Source organism: Pleurodeles waltl, chromosome 5, assembly GCF_031143425.1.
Source record: "Pleurodeles waltl isolate 20211129_DDA chromosome 5, aPleWal1.hap1.20221129, whole genome shotgun sequence".
Taxonomy (NCBI): domain Eukaryota; kingdom Metazoa; phylum Chordata; class Amphibia; order Caudata; family Salamandridae; genus Pleurodeles; species Pleurodeles waltl.
In genome coordinates this window covers 776,979,209-776,995,531 of record NC_090444.1, presented here as the reverse complement: position 1 = coordinate 776,995,531, position 16,323 = coordinate 776,979,209, and the positions used below count along the sequence as shown (strand labels likewise).

The window sequence follows — 16,323 nt, the reverse complement described above, 5'->3', positions numbered from 1 at the left end:
ACTGCCTTACGCAATATCTACAAGGCCATGTAAAGCCATGCAGGGTGGCTTTCAGTGGCCTTGTAGACATAGGTCTGTACTGCGCGCCACAGGAGCATCAGAAAATTGACATTCCCGTGTTGCACGGGGGCTTGTAAATAAGCCTCTTACTATTTTAGGAAAATCTGCCTCCTTGGAAGATTCAGGTCCAAAGGTATAAACCTCAGTAGAAACTAGTGGTGGCCACCTCAAATCTCAAAAGGGGAGCGGGGGGACAGGAAAAATAATAATAATGTTTAAAATACTTACCTCTCCTGCTGCTGCCAGCTACCTTGCTCCTCTTCTCTTCCTAACGGTGACCCAGCAGTCCCTGGGGCACCAGCACAGGCTCCCCATACAGTCCCGGCTCTGCTCTCATGCTATGCCAAGATTGGGCAGAGCGCTTGGCCTGCCACTCAGAGAGTACATGGGAGTCTATGCTGTTTCTCCAACCCGGCTGTGGGAGAAACCTAAGTGCGCATGTCAGTTTGGTCGGCCTAAGACAGCCAGCCAAACTGACATGCGCACTTAAGTGAACTCACTCCTCCTCCCCTCACCCATGGCCCAGCCTCTCCCCTCTCTGCACAATCTGGCTGAACCAGCAGCTGAAAAATAAACAATAGGAAAATATTGTTTTATTTTTCAGCTGCTGGCACTTAGCCAGTGGGGCGATGCTTCTTCATCATTGCAGAGCAGCCACCAGTGATAGAGACGACATGCACATATTCTTGTATCTGTTAGTTAAAGTAAAAATCTCATTGGCAAAATCAGACTTTCCAAATTACACATGGTTCAGCTAACCACAGTGCTTTAGTACCAGTGCCCATGGTACTCCTTGTATGACAAGAGAATCCGTTCTGTTCGGATGCCATCCTACAGCAGGTCTTTGAAAGTATCCTGGCATCTTAATTCTGTGTTAAACGGCAGACGGTGGTCATCTACGATCATAGTCCTCTACTTAAAAGTGAGAACGTAATATGCGGACAGTCCTGCCAGAAAGGAGGTAAGACTGTAATTTAAACAGCTGACCAAGTATTATGGTCGGGATGGGTTGCATACTGCCCGCAATATGATCTGTCTGGAATGGAGCATGCATTTCCCAACATGTAGGGCTGCCCCAAAATGTCAGTCTCAGGATGAGGTATAGTCTTCTCAAAAATTGCATCATCTTCCAAAATGGCGATGCCAGAGCATGGTGTAAACTCCCCAAATGCTGGCATTCATTGAAACAGGATAGGTGAGGACTAAGGAAGGTGGCACTGCATCTGGATTGGGCATGAAATGCTTAATGGCCACATTTTAAAATGTTGTTACACCACTGATGGATGATATACATATTTCCTATTCGTACTTTTTTAGATCAATCGACACAGCAAGCAGGGAGTAAGAGAAATATTACCTCTAGTTACACGTTTTAACGTGTCAAAAACATTTGGGTCCCTCTCTGCATGAACTGAAGTTAGGAATTGTTAGACCTGACTGCCTTTTGGTGAGTCTCCCCTGTCTTTTTGCCTTCTGATCTACTGATTTATGGTATACTGGATTCTGTATTTGATGGTTTATTGTCTCTGCACACTTTACCGCTGCTGATCAGTGCTAAAGTGCAAGTGCTCCCTATGTAAATTGTATTGGTGATTGGTTTATCCATGATTGCCATATTTGATTTATTGGTAAGTCCCTAGTAAAGTGCACTAGAGGTGCCCAGGGTCTGTAAATCAAATGCTACTAGTGGGCATGCAGCAGTGGTTGTGCCACTCACATTAGTAGCCCTGTAAACATGGCTCAGACCTGCCACTGCAGTTTATGTGAGCAGTTTTAAACTGCCAATTCGACTTGGCAAGTGTACCCACTTGCCAGGCCTAAATGTTTATTACATGTAGGACACCTCTAAGGTAGGCCCCAGGTAGCCCCATTGGCAGGGTGCATTGTATTTAAGAGGTAGGACTTATACTGGTGTTTTTTACATATCCTATCAGTGAAATGCTGCCAAATTTGTTTTTCACTGTTGCAAGGCCTATCTCCCTCATAGGTTAACATGGGGCTGCCTTTAAATAACTTTAAAGCGCAGATTCCCTTTGAAAGTAGATAGAAATATGGAGTTTAGGGTCTCTGAACTCACAATTTAAAAATACATCTTTTAGTGAAGTTGGCTTTTGAATTGTGAGTTTGAAAAAGCCACTTTGAAAAAACCATTCTGTGACTGTGATTGTTTGTGGATTCCCCGTCTGGGTCAGTTTGACAGTTGGGCTGTTTACACCTCTCCTCTAGACAGTGACACAAAGGGAGCTGGGGTGTACTCTGCATATCCTGATGAGCCATCTGTACTGAGAGGGAGGGGAGAAGTGGTCACTCACACCTGAAAGGGCTGTGCCTGCCCTCACAGAATGCAGTCTCCAACCCCCTGGTGTGTGTCTGGGGCCTGGCCTGGACAAGGAAGGATCTTGCAAACATGTGAGACTTTGCTTTGAAGTTTTCCAACTTCAAAGGCAGAAAGGGGTAGAAATAGTTGAACCAAAGCCCCAGACTTTTAGAATCTTTCTGGAATCAAGAGGAACCTCTGCCCAGGAGAAGAGCTGAAGAGCTGTCCCTTTGGTATGTTGTTTTGCTGGACTGTCCTGCAGTTGCTGCTTCTGCCTGAAAAGACTTCAAGGATTGAAATTTGCTGTGTGTCCTGCTTGAGAAACGTCTCCAAGGGCTTGGAGTAGAGCTTGCCTCCTGTTGGAAGTCTCAGGGACACCAAAGACTTCGGTTTCCTCGACCTGCAGCACTGGGAACTGTATGTTTTGTGCTGTTCAAGAGCAGAAACCCCAGCGATGCCACCAATGACGCCGCTGGCCTGCACCGTGACCTGCTGACACCCCACGGAGCCGCACTGCCCCGCTTTCCACCCCGACCCTGGTCTCACCGACTTTATCATCGGACAACTTCATTGAGCTGCTGCCTGCACCGCGACCTGTGGACCCATACTCCGGCATCGCCTTGCTCACACCGCAACCTGGGCTTCCCTGATGAAGCCGCTCCTGCCCACACCAGCGCCGCTGCCTGCATCGTGGCCTGTGGACACTGCTTGTGAGGAAAACAAAGCACCATCCCATCCTGCACTGCAGCACTGGTCCCCCGACGGCAGCACCATCAACTCCACTGTCACCACAAGGCATCCCTGCCTGCACTGTGGCCTGTGGACACCGCTTGTGAGGGTCACGAAGCACTGTCCTGTCCCACACTGCCGGCTTGGGCCTACCGATGACAGCGCTTCAGCAACGACAAGGCTGCTGCCTGCACCGTGACCTGGTGAAACCGCACATCGCACTGCCCCGCTTCACACCACAGCCCTGGTCTTACCGACGCCGCTGAGCGTTGTCACCATGCTGCTGCCTGCACTGTGACCTGTGGGCACCGCACATCGCAACGTCCTACATTGCACCACAGCCCCGACCCCATCCATGCCAGCGCTCCTGACTTCATCAACCCGGAGTTCGATCTGCAACACGTGTGATTTCAAGGGCCCGACGACTACCGAACTGACTCCAGAACCGACACCACGACGCCGCTCTCTGGAGCTCACCGCAAGGATCACGATGCCCTGCAATTGCAAAGGTACTGTTTGTGGGTCTTCCTGACACTGTAACTGGCCCACGTCGCAGCGGCTGGCCTGAACTATTGGTTTTGTTGATCACGACGCCGTGATAGCCTCAGTTGGAGCAATCGACTTCAAGGAAATTTACTTTTGAGTAAATCTTGCAGAATTCATATATTTTATTACTGAATGTTGGATTTTATCATATTTAGTCTTGTTTTATATAGATAAATATTGGCTATTTTTCTAAAACTGGTGTGGTGTCCTATTGTAGTGTTTGCATTTATTACTTTGTGTTATGTGCAAATGCTTTACACATTGCTTCTGAGATAAGCCTGACTGCTCGTGCCAAGCTACCAAGGGGTTTTCTGATTGGGTACCTCCCTTATTCTGACTAGAGTGAAGGTCCCTACTTGGGCAGGGTGCAAACCGACTGCCAACTAGAAACCCCATTTCTAACAGGTATGCCGTGTTCTACAATTTGCATTTTAAGGAGTTGGGAAATGTAAATTTCGTTCCCACAAAGTCATATTTCTCTTGTTAAAAAAAAGTCACAGAGCTTAGAGCATATACATTTTCAAATAATATGACCCATTTCAGAAAATGTGTGGAGATTTATTGCCATCAAAAAGGTGGGTTTATTTCTTTTCAACCCAAAATATATCCGTCCTAGACCACACTGTATCCTGAAAACCTGAATTAGAAAGTTTGATTTTGGTGAAGGGTAGCATTACCTAGTTAAAAGAATTGTCTTTAGGTATGAAACTTCAAAACTTGCAAAACAAAATGCTTCAAAGGGACTTTCACAGTCAACCCCTATAGGTTTTGTTTTAGTCATCCCCTTGACTGCACAGCAGAGACTCTTGCCAAACATCATGCAAGATTAAAATTCTTACTTCCCTGGTAATATCAGTATTTACCACAATTCAAGTTTGCCAATCCATTAGATCATGCAATGTTTCTCCACAGAGGATAAAAAGCAGTCGGTGTGCTAAATTCATTAGGTCTGCAAACATATCCTATCAATATACGAAGAAAGAAAATCTCTCCCTCCCTATCAGATGGGAATTGATGCATTTATTGTTTAATTTGGATTGCCTGCACACATCCAGACAGTATTTATACCTTGGGCTCGCTCACCTTTCTATTTCTCGCTCCCCTTTTCACTGCTTTGTTGTTACTGCTCAACTATTGAATCATGGCAGGTTTGTGGTTTTGTTTAAGTGTGGCTCTTTCACTGGCTGCCTTTTCTTCTTGCACAGAAACTCTTGTAGGGGCCCCAGAAAATATTGACCCCTATATCCCGGCCGTGCAGAACGCTGCCACCTTTGCGATGAATGCCTACAACGAACAATCAAAGGATGAATACGTCAGCAAGGTCCTCCATGTTGTATCAGCCAAAGCACAGGTAACCGGAAGCTTGTCACATTATGATAAATAATACTATCCTGCTTTAAGTACGTGTGATTTTTAAGCAATTGAAAACGTGCCAACGACCTGTGGGTATTTCATAAAGGTATGTTTGTCTAGCGTATACGCTCTTCGATTAGTAAATTTTTCATTTTTTGTTTACTCCATGACAGGAGGAGGAAAACACTTGTTGTTCCGTTTTTTCGAGTGCTCATCAATGTCTTCCCCAAATAATATTTCACATACAGCTCATATCAAATGTGTATGATGATAAACTACAAGACTAACGGGTCATAACTACGGAAAGTCATCAATACAATTAATATGGGCCTATTCAGAAGTACATGCGTTAGTGTACTCTTTCTCATCATCCTGCCTGCCTTTGTGAATTGGTACCAAACAACTAGAATGGTAATAAAAAGGGAAAGACTCATGTGCATTTAGCTCCAACAGAAAGGGAGGTGCGTTCTTTGCACTTTTATTAATAGGGACATGGACGTTCTGGATTAGAGTCACAAAGGCATGTAAGAGCACGTAAAAGAGTACTCCGTAGTAGTACTTTCCGTACCCGTGAATGCTTTTTTGGGGGGATCAACCCCTATAATTGCTATTGGGGTAATAATGAAATATTAATAAAATATTAATTTACCACAATTATAAATACATCCTACCAATATCATCAAAATTAATACAACTCGTGTGTTGTGGTGTTTCACCGTAGGTTGTTGCCGGAGTCATCTACACAATGGAGGTGAAGGTAGGAAGGACCCAGTGCAAAAAAGGTTCCACTGTCAATGCAGATTCCTGTGCGCTGATGCTGACTCCGGGCCTCAGACAGGTAAATTGTACAATCATACTTGCATGTGACTCAACAGTTTAACAAGCAGCATTGAATCTACAACTGCAGTCTTGCCGTGGATGTAGTAATACAGTTCCTTGTCTGTTTGGAAGTGTACATATGTAAAACGGAATGATCCATTTAGGAATCAAGCAGTCTTGCCAGGAGCGACTCCTCCGTGAAAACGGAGAAGTGTGGCCCTGCTAAAAAAAAATGCCCCCGTGCAGCTGAAAAATAAAATGGTAAAAAAGTTTATTTATTCACATTTTGTTTTCCAGCAACCCATCCTGAATTGAGTGTCAGGACTGGGTGGGGCAGTTGCTGTTGAGTGGCAGCAGGAAGCTGTGCACTATGCTTAAAGTGTGCATGTCTGTTTGGTCGGCCAGCCAGACATGCGCATTTTAAACTTCTCCAACCCAGCTGTCTTAAAACAGCTGGGTTAGCGAAAGCACAGGCCTCCAGTGCTCTTAAATCCTCCAATCCAGACACTTCTTGTTTGCTGTTTTGAAGCATGAAAGCAGTGACAGGATTGGGTAGTGCAGTTTCCTGGGTCCAGAGCCTCAAGGAGAGAAGACACCAGAGTGAGGAGGAAGAAATGAGAGGAAGAAGTGAGGAAAGCACAATTAAGCAAGCTGCATAATGGACTCATGAACAGTCAGTGCTCCTCCTGATGGCCTCTGTCTCTGTGCCCACAACCATAATATGGCACTGGTACAGAGGCAAAGGCTTTAACTTATTAGCAATAGGACCATGCCCCCAAGCTGAGGAAACAGACCCCTTAAGACAGTGACGGTGCTGTCTACGCACAGGTAGTATCTGCATTGCAGAAGGGGCAGTACAAATATCTGCAACCTCTTCTGTAAAGGTACCGTGCCAAGGGCACAGAAAATGTGTGCATGCCAGGAGGTGGCGCTCAGTCAGTGTGCCACCTTTACCTCTTTGTCTCTGAGCTTGCATCCATTATATAGTGTGAGCGCAGATGCAAATAGCTTTCTGGTCCCATGAAAAAGGATGAAATGCTCTCTTGAGATACCACAGGCATTATATGTGTGTGTCATCAATGTTACAGAAGGGGACACACAAATGTCTGAGGCCTCTACTGTAAAACTACAGTGTCCGGGAGTTTTAAAAAAAAACTGCTGCACACCCATTGTGACTCAGTACAGAATATGGTCCAGTGTGTGTTTCCCAGTATGTTTGGCAGCCCCAACATTGTTAATTAGCTCATTTCAACACTTTAGGCGAGCCACATACAGTTTCAGAGTTCTTCCCTGTACGGCATGTAGGGATTACTTTAGTACTATACCCATATACAATTAGAAGTATTCTTTGCAAGTACAAAATCTGCAGTTAATTCATATTAACTTCAGTTTGAGTAAATTAACCAAATTTGGTATGATATACGTGATTCTCTGAGCTCATTTTCCGCCTTCCTTTGCATCTTTTGGTCCATCTTAATCGGCACACTGACAACTTTGCATTGTAAATGGCGCACGGTATTTTGCTGGCATGCTTTATTCATTGAAGACACTGTTTTGCATCCCAATTTGGTTCTGGGTACATGGACGTCATTCAGGGGTCGCAGCTTCGACCCCCATCCTTCCTCTTGCGACCCCTGGCACTGCCTCTGTGACCCCTGGCCTCAGAGATGGCAAAATCAGTGCCAGGAACACAGGGACAGCTCAACCTTATGAACGCTGCTTGGGGCTCCACTTCCTTGTTTTCAATCAGTTTTTTATCGCACTAATTGCAAATATTACGGTATATCATTCACTATTTGTGAAATAATAAATGAAGTACAGTTAGCTGGAATATGACACTCCTGGTAGCTGAGGTTAGTAAAAAACACTTTTAAATGTACGTTGTGTGCAGGTTTGTGGGTGAGAGTGTGCTTATGTAAAAGAGTGAGGTATAAGTGAATGTGTGTTTATGGGTAAGCAAGTGTGTGTGAGTGAAAGTAAAGATGAAATAGCATGTGATGTCACTTCCACTACCCCTGGCATTTTTGTGAATTGACGTCCATGTCTGTCTATACTTGAAGAATCAAAATAAAAGTACCCAAAACGTCACGCACTGTAATAATGCTAGCATTGCGCTGCATAGTTACCTGAGTCAACATGCGTAAAATGGGATCCACAGTGCCTGTAGCGGAGACTACCTATCGGATTAACTCCCACAGAGAAAATGCTAACTGAAACGAGCGCACTCAAAATGTGACAACATTGCATTATCTCCCAGTTGAAGTTAACAATTTGCAAAGCATTATTAGGAAAAAATGCAAACAAATCAAACGTTTAAAAAATACTCAAAAAAAGTAAGGCCCATATTTTTCCTTTTTTGCGCCGCATTTATGTCATTTTTGATGCCAAAGCGGTGCAAACATACAAAATATAATTGTATTTTGTAAGTTTGTTCCACTTTTGCGTCCAAAAATTACGCAAATGCGGTGCAAAAAAGAGTATAAATATGGGCCTAAGTGCGACCGATGAATGTGTCAGGCCAGTGTGAGCTTACATCCTACCAGTCACTGGCACTTGCTAGCCCTCTATACAGTGCGGTGCCATGCAGTGGTAAAATGAATGGCAGTTGAGAACAGCAAATGGGAAGCGGGGGAGAAATGAGGGGACATGACAACTGCGTGGATTTCAGGCAGCGTTTGAACATCTGTTAATGCCTCATAATCTCTGGTGCGCCTGCGCATTCCATAAGGTTACATTTCTTCTGAATGTGGTTCCGGACTTTGCAATGGGTGCTGGCCCTTAGCAAAATACTTCTCAGTACCGTGGCAGATGTTATGCACAATACTGCTCATGTTTTGTCAAGCGTCTGCTGTGTCTGTCTGTTGTGTTCAATGCTTGCCTGCGCACCCCGATTCACCATTGTGGGAGTAGGGCTGTTGCATGCTTCTGTTCTTTGTACTTGCTGCTCAGCCAGGACACGAAAGTAATTTCTAGTAATCGCACGAAAATATAACTCTAAATGCCAGCTTTCCATTTCATGTAATTTCACATATTTCTGCAATTTCGCATGATTCCACAAAAAGAAATTATGCAAATTTGCGAACTCTTAATTATAATGCTAAATTTGCACAGTGTCAGTGAAGTACCTGGCCAATCCCCTGTTGGTGGCTGAAGTCATAACTGTAAAAGTCATCCTAAAAGGTTAGGCACAGTTATCAACATAAATCCTGCCTCAAAAATATTCATGAGACAAGATTCCCTCTATGAATCCTCGTGAATGGCTGCAAACGTAGAGAGGTAGACAAGCAAGGGACAGCAGGCTGCATCTCTACGTTTTTAAAGTGCTGGCATGGCACCCACCTTGCCATAAAGACATACGTGTCAAAATACCAAATAAGTTGGTTCAGTGTACAAGGCACATCAGGAACATTCAGTAGTCCTTAGGACCAGAGTGGATACCTTCTGACAAGCACAGTGGAAATTCTGCCTCGCAGATAGATTCCAATTCGCCAACGGTGTGAACGAACTACAAAAGTCGAACAGTAACTTCTCCATCATAACACCACAGAAACGCACCATCACACACCATTAACGATATAAGAGATTTCCTTGCATCATTTTTACGGCACTTTTAATGCCTGCTCAGAGCAGGTGTTGAAAGGGGGCTTCCATTATTCATAATGGGCCCCTATGTACTTTGCAGGAATAGCTCCAATATTTTGGTGCTACTCCTGCAGAGTACATCAATCGCGCAAATAAAACTTACGCTATTACCCCCTACCCTGCGCCAAGGTGCACAGTATCTTAGATATGGCACACACATGGTGGTGGTAGGGGGGGTTCACTAGATTTTAAAACATACTTTAGAGTAAGAAATTCATTATGATAGATTGCTACAATGCAGGACCAAATTCCTCTAAAGGAAACATTCTGGACAAGAATCTCAGAAACCCTCATTTGTCCATTACTTTCTACTCTTGCTCCAGAATGAACATGATGGCTTTGTGAAGAGGAAGGGAATCAGAAATGGCAAGACCATATGACCCAACAAATTAATCAGGATCTCCCTGTGTGACCTCTCAAAGCACAACTTCTCTCTTATGTGCTGTAGCATGTCCTAGAATTGGGTTCCCTGAACCAATTTTCCTCTATGGGTTACAGGATCTTGCCCATCTCCTGGGCTCCATGATGCTCAGGTTATGCCAGTAACGGATTCTGTTTGTGAACAGGACAAGCTATAGCTGTAACCAATTTGTAACTTCCCAAGTTCTCTACTCATTTTTTAGGTCGAATGCGCAAGCACTTTCCAACCTGTTGTAATCTATTCTGTGGGCTTTAACCACACCCACCTCAAGCCCATCATGTTTGTTTGTTCCTGGGCTTGCCTTTCAAAAATACCTTGAATCATTGGTAAACATTTTGTATTTGTGCCGCCTTGAGGCTGGTTTGTTACCACATTGCAGACTGACCCATGAATAATTGCACAATTGCCTAAATACTTCAGCATGGATGAACTACTTTTTTCTTTTGTCTCTCAACTACCCGCTCCATGGCAGCCATGACGCTCACAGTGCACACTTGATCAGCGGTATTGGGGCGCTCGTCACATTGTTTTCTTTTGTCTCTCCCCTTCGTGCTCCATGGCAGCCATGGCACGAACGGCACAAACAGCACAACCTCGATCAGCGATATTGGAGTGCTCGTCACATTGTTTTCTTTTGTCTCTTCCCTTTGCGCTTCATGGCAGCCATTGCGCTCACAGAGCGAATTTCATAAGCGGTATTGAAGTGCCCGTCACATTGTTTTCTTTTGAGCCTCCCATGCATGATACAAAGCTTTCAAAAACACTTATAATTGGTAAAAGTATTATGTTAAAAACAGAGTAATACTCAAAGCGGCTCTCCCAACACAGCGGTATAGCCAATCGGGAAACTTGCCCCATAATACTTTGGGGAGTATTACTTTCACAAAACATTTTAGCCATAACTCAGCCTGTGGTGGTCCTAGAATAATAGGACCACCTTCAAAATATTCACCATAACATTCTGTCTGTTAGCATCCCTGGGTCCTCACACTAGGTTAGGTGGGAGTGCAAAATAATACCCCCCCCCTACAATTCTGGTCTTTTTAAGCACTCCCATGGCTGTAACTTTTGTTTTACAGGTGGGAGTAGTTTGAGTTTTAAGGGCCTTGTTTGTAATATCATTGCAGTAGGCCCGCTAGCCCTGAAAATGTGTAATGAAGTGCGCCCTCTAGGGACTAAATAAATGGAGATACTCTGTTACTTTCGGTTATTTTTTTTCATGTGGTTATGCCCTCTAGGGGCTAATTATTTGATTACATGCCCATGTTTCTTAATAATGTAAATTGTATTGCGGTGTTCTCTAGGGACTGTTCTTAGCGGTGCAGTTACCATACTATAATATTCCCGGCACACAAACTTGCCCGATAATGCTTAAAATGCTTTTGCCTCTCCCTTTCGCACATGGCGGCCTTGATGCTTTGAAGTTTTATACAGAGCGAACTCGATCAGCGTTATTGGAGCACTTTGCAGTATGTGTATGATCTGTTTGTAGCTTTCATTCTGTGTTTTGCTGTCAGCAGTCAGATATTATGAAGCACACTGCCCCGCACACACTTATAGCCACACGCCCTGTGCCTTTCTTAGCCACCAGGGAGACACAGGCGGGCTGCCTTGCATGCCATATAACTCTCTTCTACATCACAGTGTAACAGATTGTACATTCAAGGCTTGTGTGATACCAGTGCTATATGTAAGAGAATCTTTACTGCTAATACCCCTGCGCTCATTCTGTGCAATCTCAACGATGCTTAATTGCACTGCTGGTGCTTAAGTGTATGAAAAAAAGGATCGGCATATAGATGATAAACAGCGATTTACCCAGCATTCCATTACTAAATGACAATGCTGCATATTCTGTACTGAATATTGATGTAAAGCGTTTCTACGCCTCGTCAGGAGTAGTAAGAGCCATATAAATACAATTATAAAAGAGTTACTTAAATGCATTGTGTTTCTGTTACACCTCGTTTGTATACGCTCCTCCGTTATCAATCTGTAGTAAGGGTCACCACTATTGGCCGGAACAGACACTGCTTCCAAGGAAGCTATTCAAAAATCTTGGAATGCCTGGCACAATACACACCATTTTACTTCTTACATATGTGAATATCTACAAAATGTCCATTCTTAGAAGGAAAAACAGCGGTTCGTGTTTTTTGGGCCAACAGCTGCGGGGTGGTCCAGTTGATAATAAGGGACAACCTACGCCGAAGGAGTAAGGGAATCACAGTAAAAGGAGGCTCATCCTAGTCCTACGGTCCAATCTCCCATTCTTACCCTGAAATGGGCATTTTAGGGAATAGACGGGGCAATTTAGGTCTATGCAAACAGGTTGCATACAACCTCTGGCCAATTGTTTTGATAAGAAGCCTCAAAAAACTTAATGCGCATAGAATTCAAGCCTAAGGTGCTGCCCTATATGTCTCAAATGTAACTTCAGTATATGCACGGAGAATGCTTTATCTCCCTCTCTATCTTGCTCCCCACTCTCTTTCTCCCTTCCTCTCTCTCTACCTCTACCCATCTCTCCCTTCCTCTACCCCTCTGCCCACCTCTACACCTCTCTTTACACCACTACCTCTCTCTACCTCTACCCCTTTCTACCCCTACACCTCTCTACACCATTGTTGTGTATGGACCTACTTTACTGCTTTAGTTATATCCAGGGCGACTGGAATTATGTGGCAGAGAGGACCAAATTATGCAGCAGGATTGACGAACTTATGTGGCAAGAATAGTCCAATTATGTATTTACAACGCCAATAGTTCTTGCAAATGTTTGTTCTACTTAGGAGCCGGTCAGCAAAACCTCCTAATTTAGTGAGCTGAATGGGACACTGTGAATGAGAGGTGGAACTCCTGACACCAGCATGGTCTCCCTCTGCCTGCCCCCACTTACAGCATTACTAAAGGACCTTTCCCTGCTGCATCACCTGGCAGGGCCACCGGGAAAAAAGACACGAGTAACATTAGCCCATTACACCACAGCAGGATCTACATGCTGGATGACTCCTATATCCATACAAGAAAACACACATCGAGCCTGCCTGCCCCATTACTGTGGAAGCGCCCACCAACCCATGCCATCAAAACTAATGCAGAATGCTCCCAGAGGGAGGCGGGGCATATGACAGCCTAAGGGAAGCTTTATAAGGATAAAAAGAAAGGACTAAAGACGTCAATGGTGTAAAACGGTATGGAGATACAACATGAAGGTGCCTGTCTCACCTTCACGTGGCTAGGACTGGGAAAAGGAAGAGGTAATAAGGAGGTAACTATATGTAATGCTATATTGAAAAAAGAACAGATGCAAATAATGATCGATGCTTTCCTAAGCTAATTTAAGAAAATGAAAGTGATTAGATGACATACACGCACAATAGGTGTCGGAGATGTACTCCATTTAAAGACAGGGAGCTGGTGCTCCTTATTCCACTGTTGTGTAGACAGAAATGTATACTGGTATGCGTACCCCTACACGCAAGGGTAGATTCATGAATTTTGGAAATTCACAGATATTCCTAGTACTTTTTTCAATGTTGAAAATGTTTTCCTCTAAGCTCCAATGTAACACAACATTCAGAGTTGTGTAAAAATCTGTATTGCAATCATAGTATCTTTGAATCAAATGATAATTAAACTATGCGACAAACCTAATGACCACAATAAACAGATGTTGGTTACTTATTACCTACTTTTAAGACGTGTGCCTTAACTTTTCAGACTTTCCTGTGCAACTTTGAAGTATTGGAGGTGCCATGGCAAAATGAGGAAAAACTTCTGCAAAGCTCTTGCAAACCATTGCTGATGTAAACGATCAACCCGTCGCCTCGAATGGAGAATTAATCACCAAAAATGCAACAATGTAACAAGAAATACAAACAATTGTTTCAGTGCTACCACAGGCTATGATAAGAAATGTATTCCATAATTGCAGTGCTGGTTATGATCCCACAAAAGCATTTGAATACAAAAATGATAATAATATCATTAGTTTTTGGTATGATGGTTAATTGAAAATGTGTTTGGTAGCATATGCAATATGTAAGACATTTTAGGATTGCCAGGCACATATTTTGCTGCTAAGCCATTCACAGGAAGTAGTAACGCTTCATGATGTTTGCTGACGAATCCTTCACAGATGGCTGACTTTTTTTGTAGGTCTGGGGAGTCCAACAGAAACGAAAAGGTTTGAATTTATGCCAAATATTTAGGATAGCCGTTAGGCCATAAAGAACTATTTAGAATTTAAATGTAACTCATTTATACAGAGCTCGCTAGATCTCCATAAACCTACACTAGACACCCCGGCTCTCATTAGATCATTAGCACAAAGAACATAGGGGCAGATTTATGGAAATTGTCAGTGCAACACCATTTTCCCTGCTCCCATTAGCACACTTCTACTGACACCATGTGTGCGCCATATTTAAAATATGGCGCACCATGGCGCAGGGTAGGGGGCAATAGCGTCATTTATCATGATGCTATTGATGTACTCTGCAGGAGTAGTGCCAAAATATCGGCACTGCTCCTGTAGAGTACATAGGGTCCCATTCTAAAGAATGGTAGGCCCCTTTTAATGCCTGCTTTTAAGCAGGTATTAAAAGTGCCATAAAAATCTCAGAGATTTCCTTATACACCATATTTCTGGCTCCCCTAACGGGGGAACGCCCCCTTTGCATACTTTGTGCCTGGAGCAGGCATAATGTAGTGCAAAGGGCTACAGAGTGGCGCAATGCATGCATTGTGCCACTGATAGCACGTCAAAACCTTGATAAGTAAACTTACAAGGAGACACGCCTAGGCCGATGAACCTTTTGACCACGTTCGGAGACTTCCCAGTACGAGATATCTTTCTGGGATCACAAAATCAAAATATCAATAAACCAATCAATATTCTTAGTAACTAATCAACAAGTTAATCAATAACATTTAATAAGAATCAATAAGTGAATTCACCATGACCTTTCAGTCATGAATAACCACACCAATCTAGTTAAGTGTTAGGATATTTATTCCATATTGGTTACAATCTAATATCTCTGTTAACCTCATTAGCAATTCATCTCATTAGTAACTATTTACATTTTGTAATTAGACACAGCATTAATCAATTCATAGAGAATATGTATTCAGCATTATCACATCATTAATAAAGCAGCATAGCAAAGTCCCAGTAAAACTCGATTCAACAAAGCAAGAACTTGTCTATTTGCGTCAGGTATTTGTGAACACCTTAACTAACCTCGAATTAGCATCGGCATGTTGGGCTTCATGCAAAACAATTTAGCAAACACAAATTTGGAAAACATCTAACTATGGCCTCTATCAAAAGAGCAGTTGGTACCTAGAAAGAAAAGGCAAACAGACAATTACAATTTATCATCGGATAGTTACCCCTCCAACCAATCAGCAAACAGCGTCAGTCTTCGTCCTCAGGACATCAGTCGATTCACCATCAGCAAAGATAGGACAGGGCAATGTCTCAGTATGGCATAGCTAAAGAATAAGGCTCTTCCCTCATTTGGAGGAGATGCAAGTATCAGTAAGGACGAATAGAGGATGGTTAAAGTATCAGGAAGAATAAACGGCAAAGTCTCAAAAGAATAATGGCTAGGTATGGCTCAAAGTGGAATGTCCGAATAATAGCTGATTTCTCCTCGGGTTGTGCGGTTATATCAAAACTGTTGAACTAACCCTTAATTTCCCATTGGATAATATTTGGTGCATCATTATCTCTGTCCAATAATTCTCCACGCACTTCACTAGAATTTTCCACAAAACACAGTTCTCATGTTGTTGATTGGCCCATGTTATTGACGTCTTAATCGGGTGGAATGTCAGGTAAGAAAAGTTACACTTTATGCTCCAGTCTGTAGTCTCATTGTTTTCTCCTACTCCAGGCAGCCTTGCACCTGTTACGAATTACACTGTTGTATTCAGAAAGAATGTCTCCTTGAGCAAGTCGGGTCCCATGAGAAAGAATTTACTACGGCTACACACACATCTCTAGCTTCTGGAAAAGTACAGTTTTGTGTCCTTCAGGAAAACAGCACATTTCACGTTAGGAAAAACACAATTTAATATGAGACCAGGCTTCTAGGCCCAGACCCTTGCTAACTAAGGCCTAGTAATTTAGTTCACAAACCCCTAATATGGGACTCTAATTATGATATGCTAATACAAATTCAAAACATTAGTACATTAATTTATTCATCATGAATAAGTTTCATTAGTCTTCGTATACATCGGTGGCCACTCTCCGTGGGTACATTTCAAATGCACGCATTATTTTCTATGTTAACACATTTTCTATGCAGCTTCATTACACAATATATTGCAAGCTTTCCATGTTAATATTAATTTTAAAGACACACTCCAACACCACCCTGTAAATAAGGTGCGGGGATTTCGGCCTTGTTGGGCCACATTA

General features: G+C 43.2%; 1 protein-coding gene across 1 annotated transcript in view; it reads left to right on the top strand.

Annotated features, from left to right (window-relative positions):
• Positions 1-13,700, top strand: part of LOC138297057 (cystatin-like) — a 41,393-nt gene extending 27,693 nt beyond the window's left edge. Inside the window, exons 2-4 of the mRNA XM_069236567.1 lie at positions 4,858-5,003; positions 5,727-5,843; positions 13,611-13,700. Of these exons, the coding sequence (XP_069092668.1) occupies positions 4,858-5,003; positions 5,727-5,843; positions 13,611-13,700 (353 nt within the window). The remainder of the gene's footprint in view (positions 1-4,857; positions 5,004-5,726; positions 5,844-13,610) is intronic.
• The last annotated feature ends 2,623 nt before the right edge of the window (positions 13,701-16,323 follow it).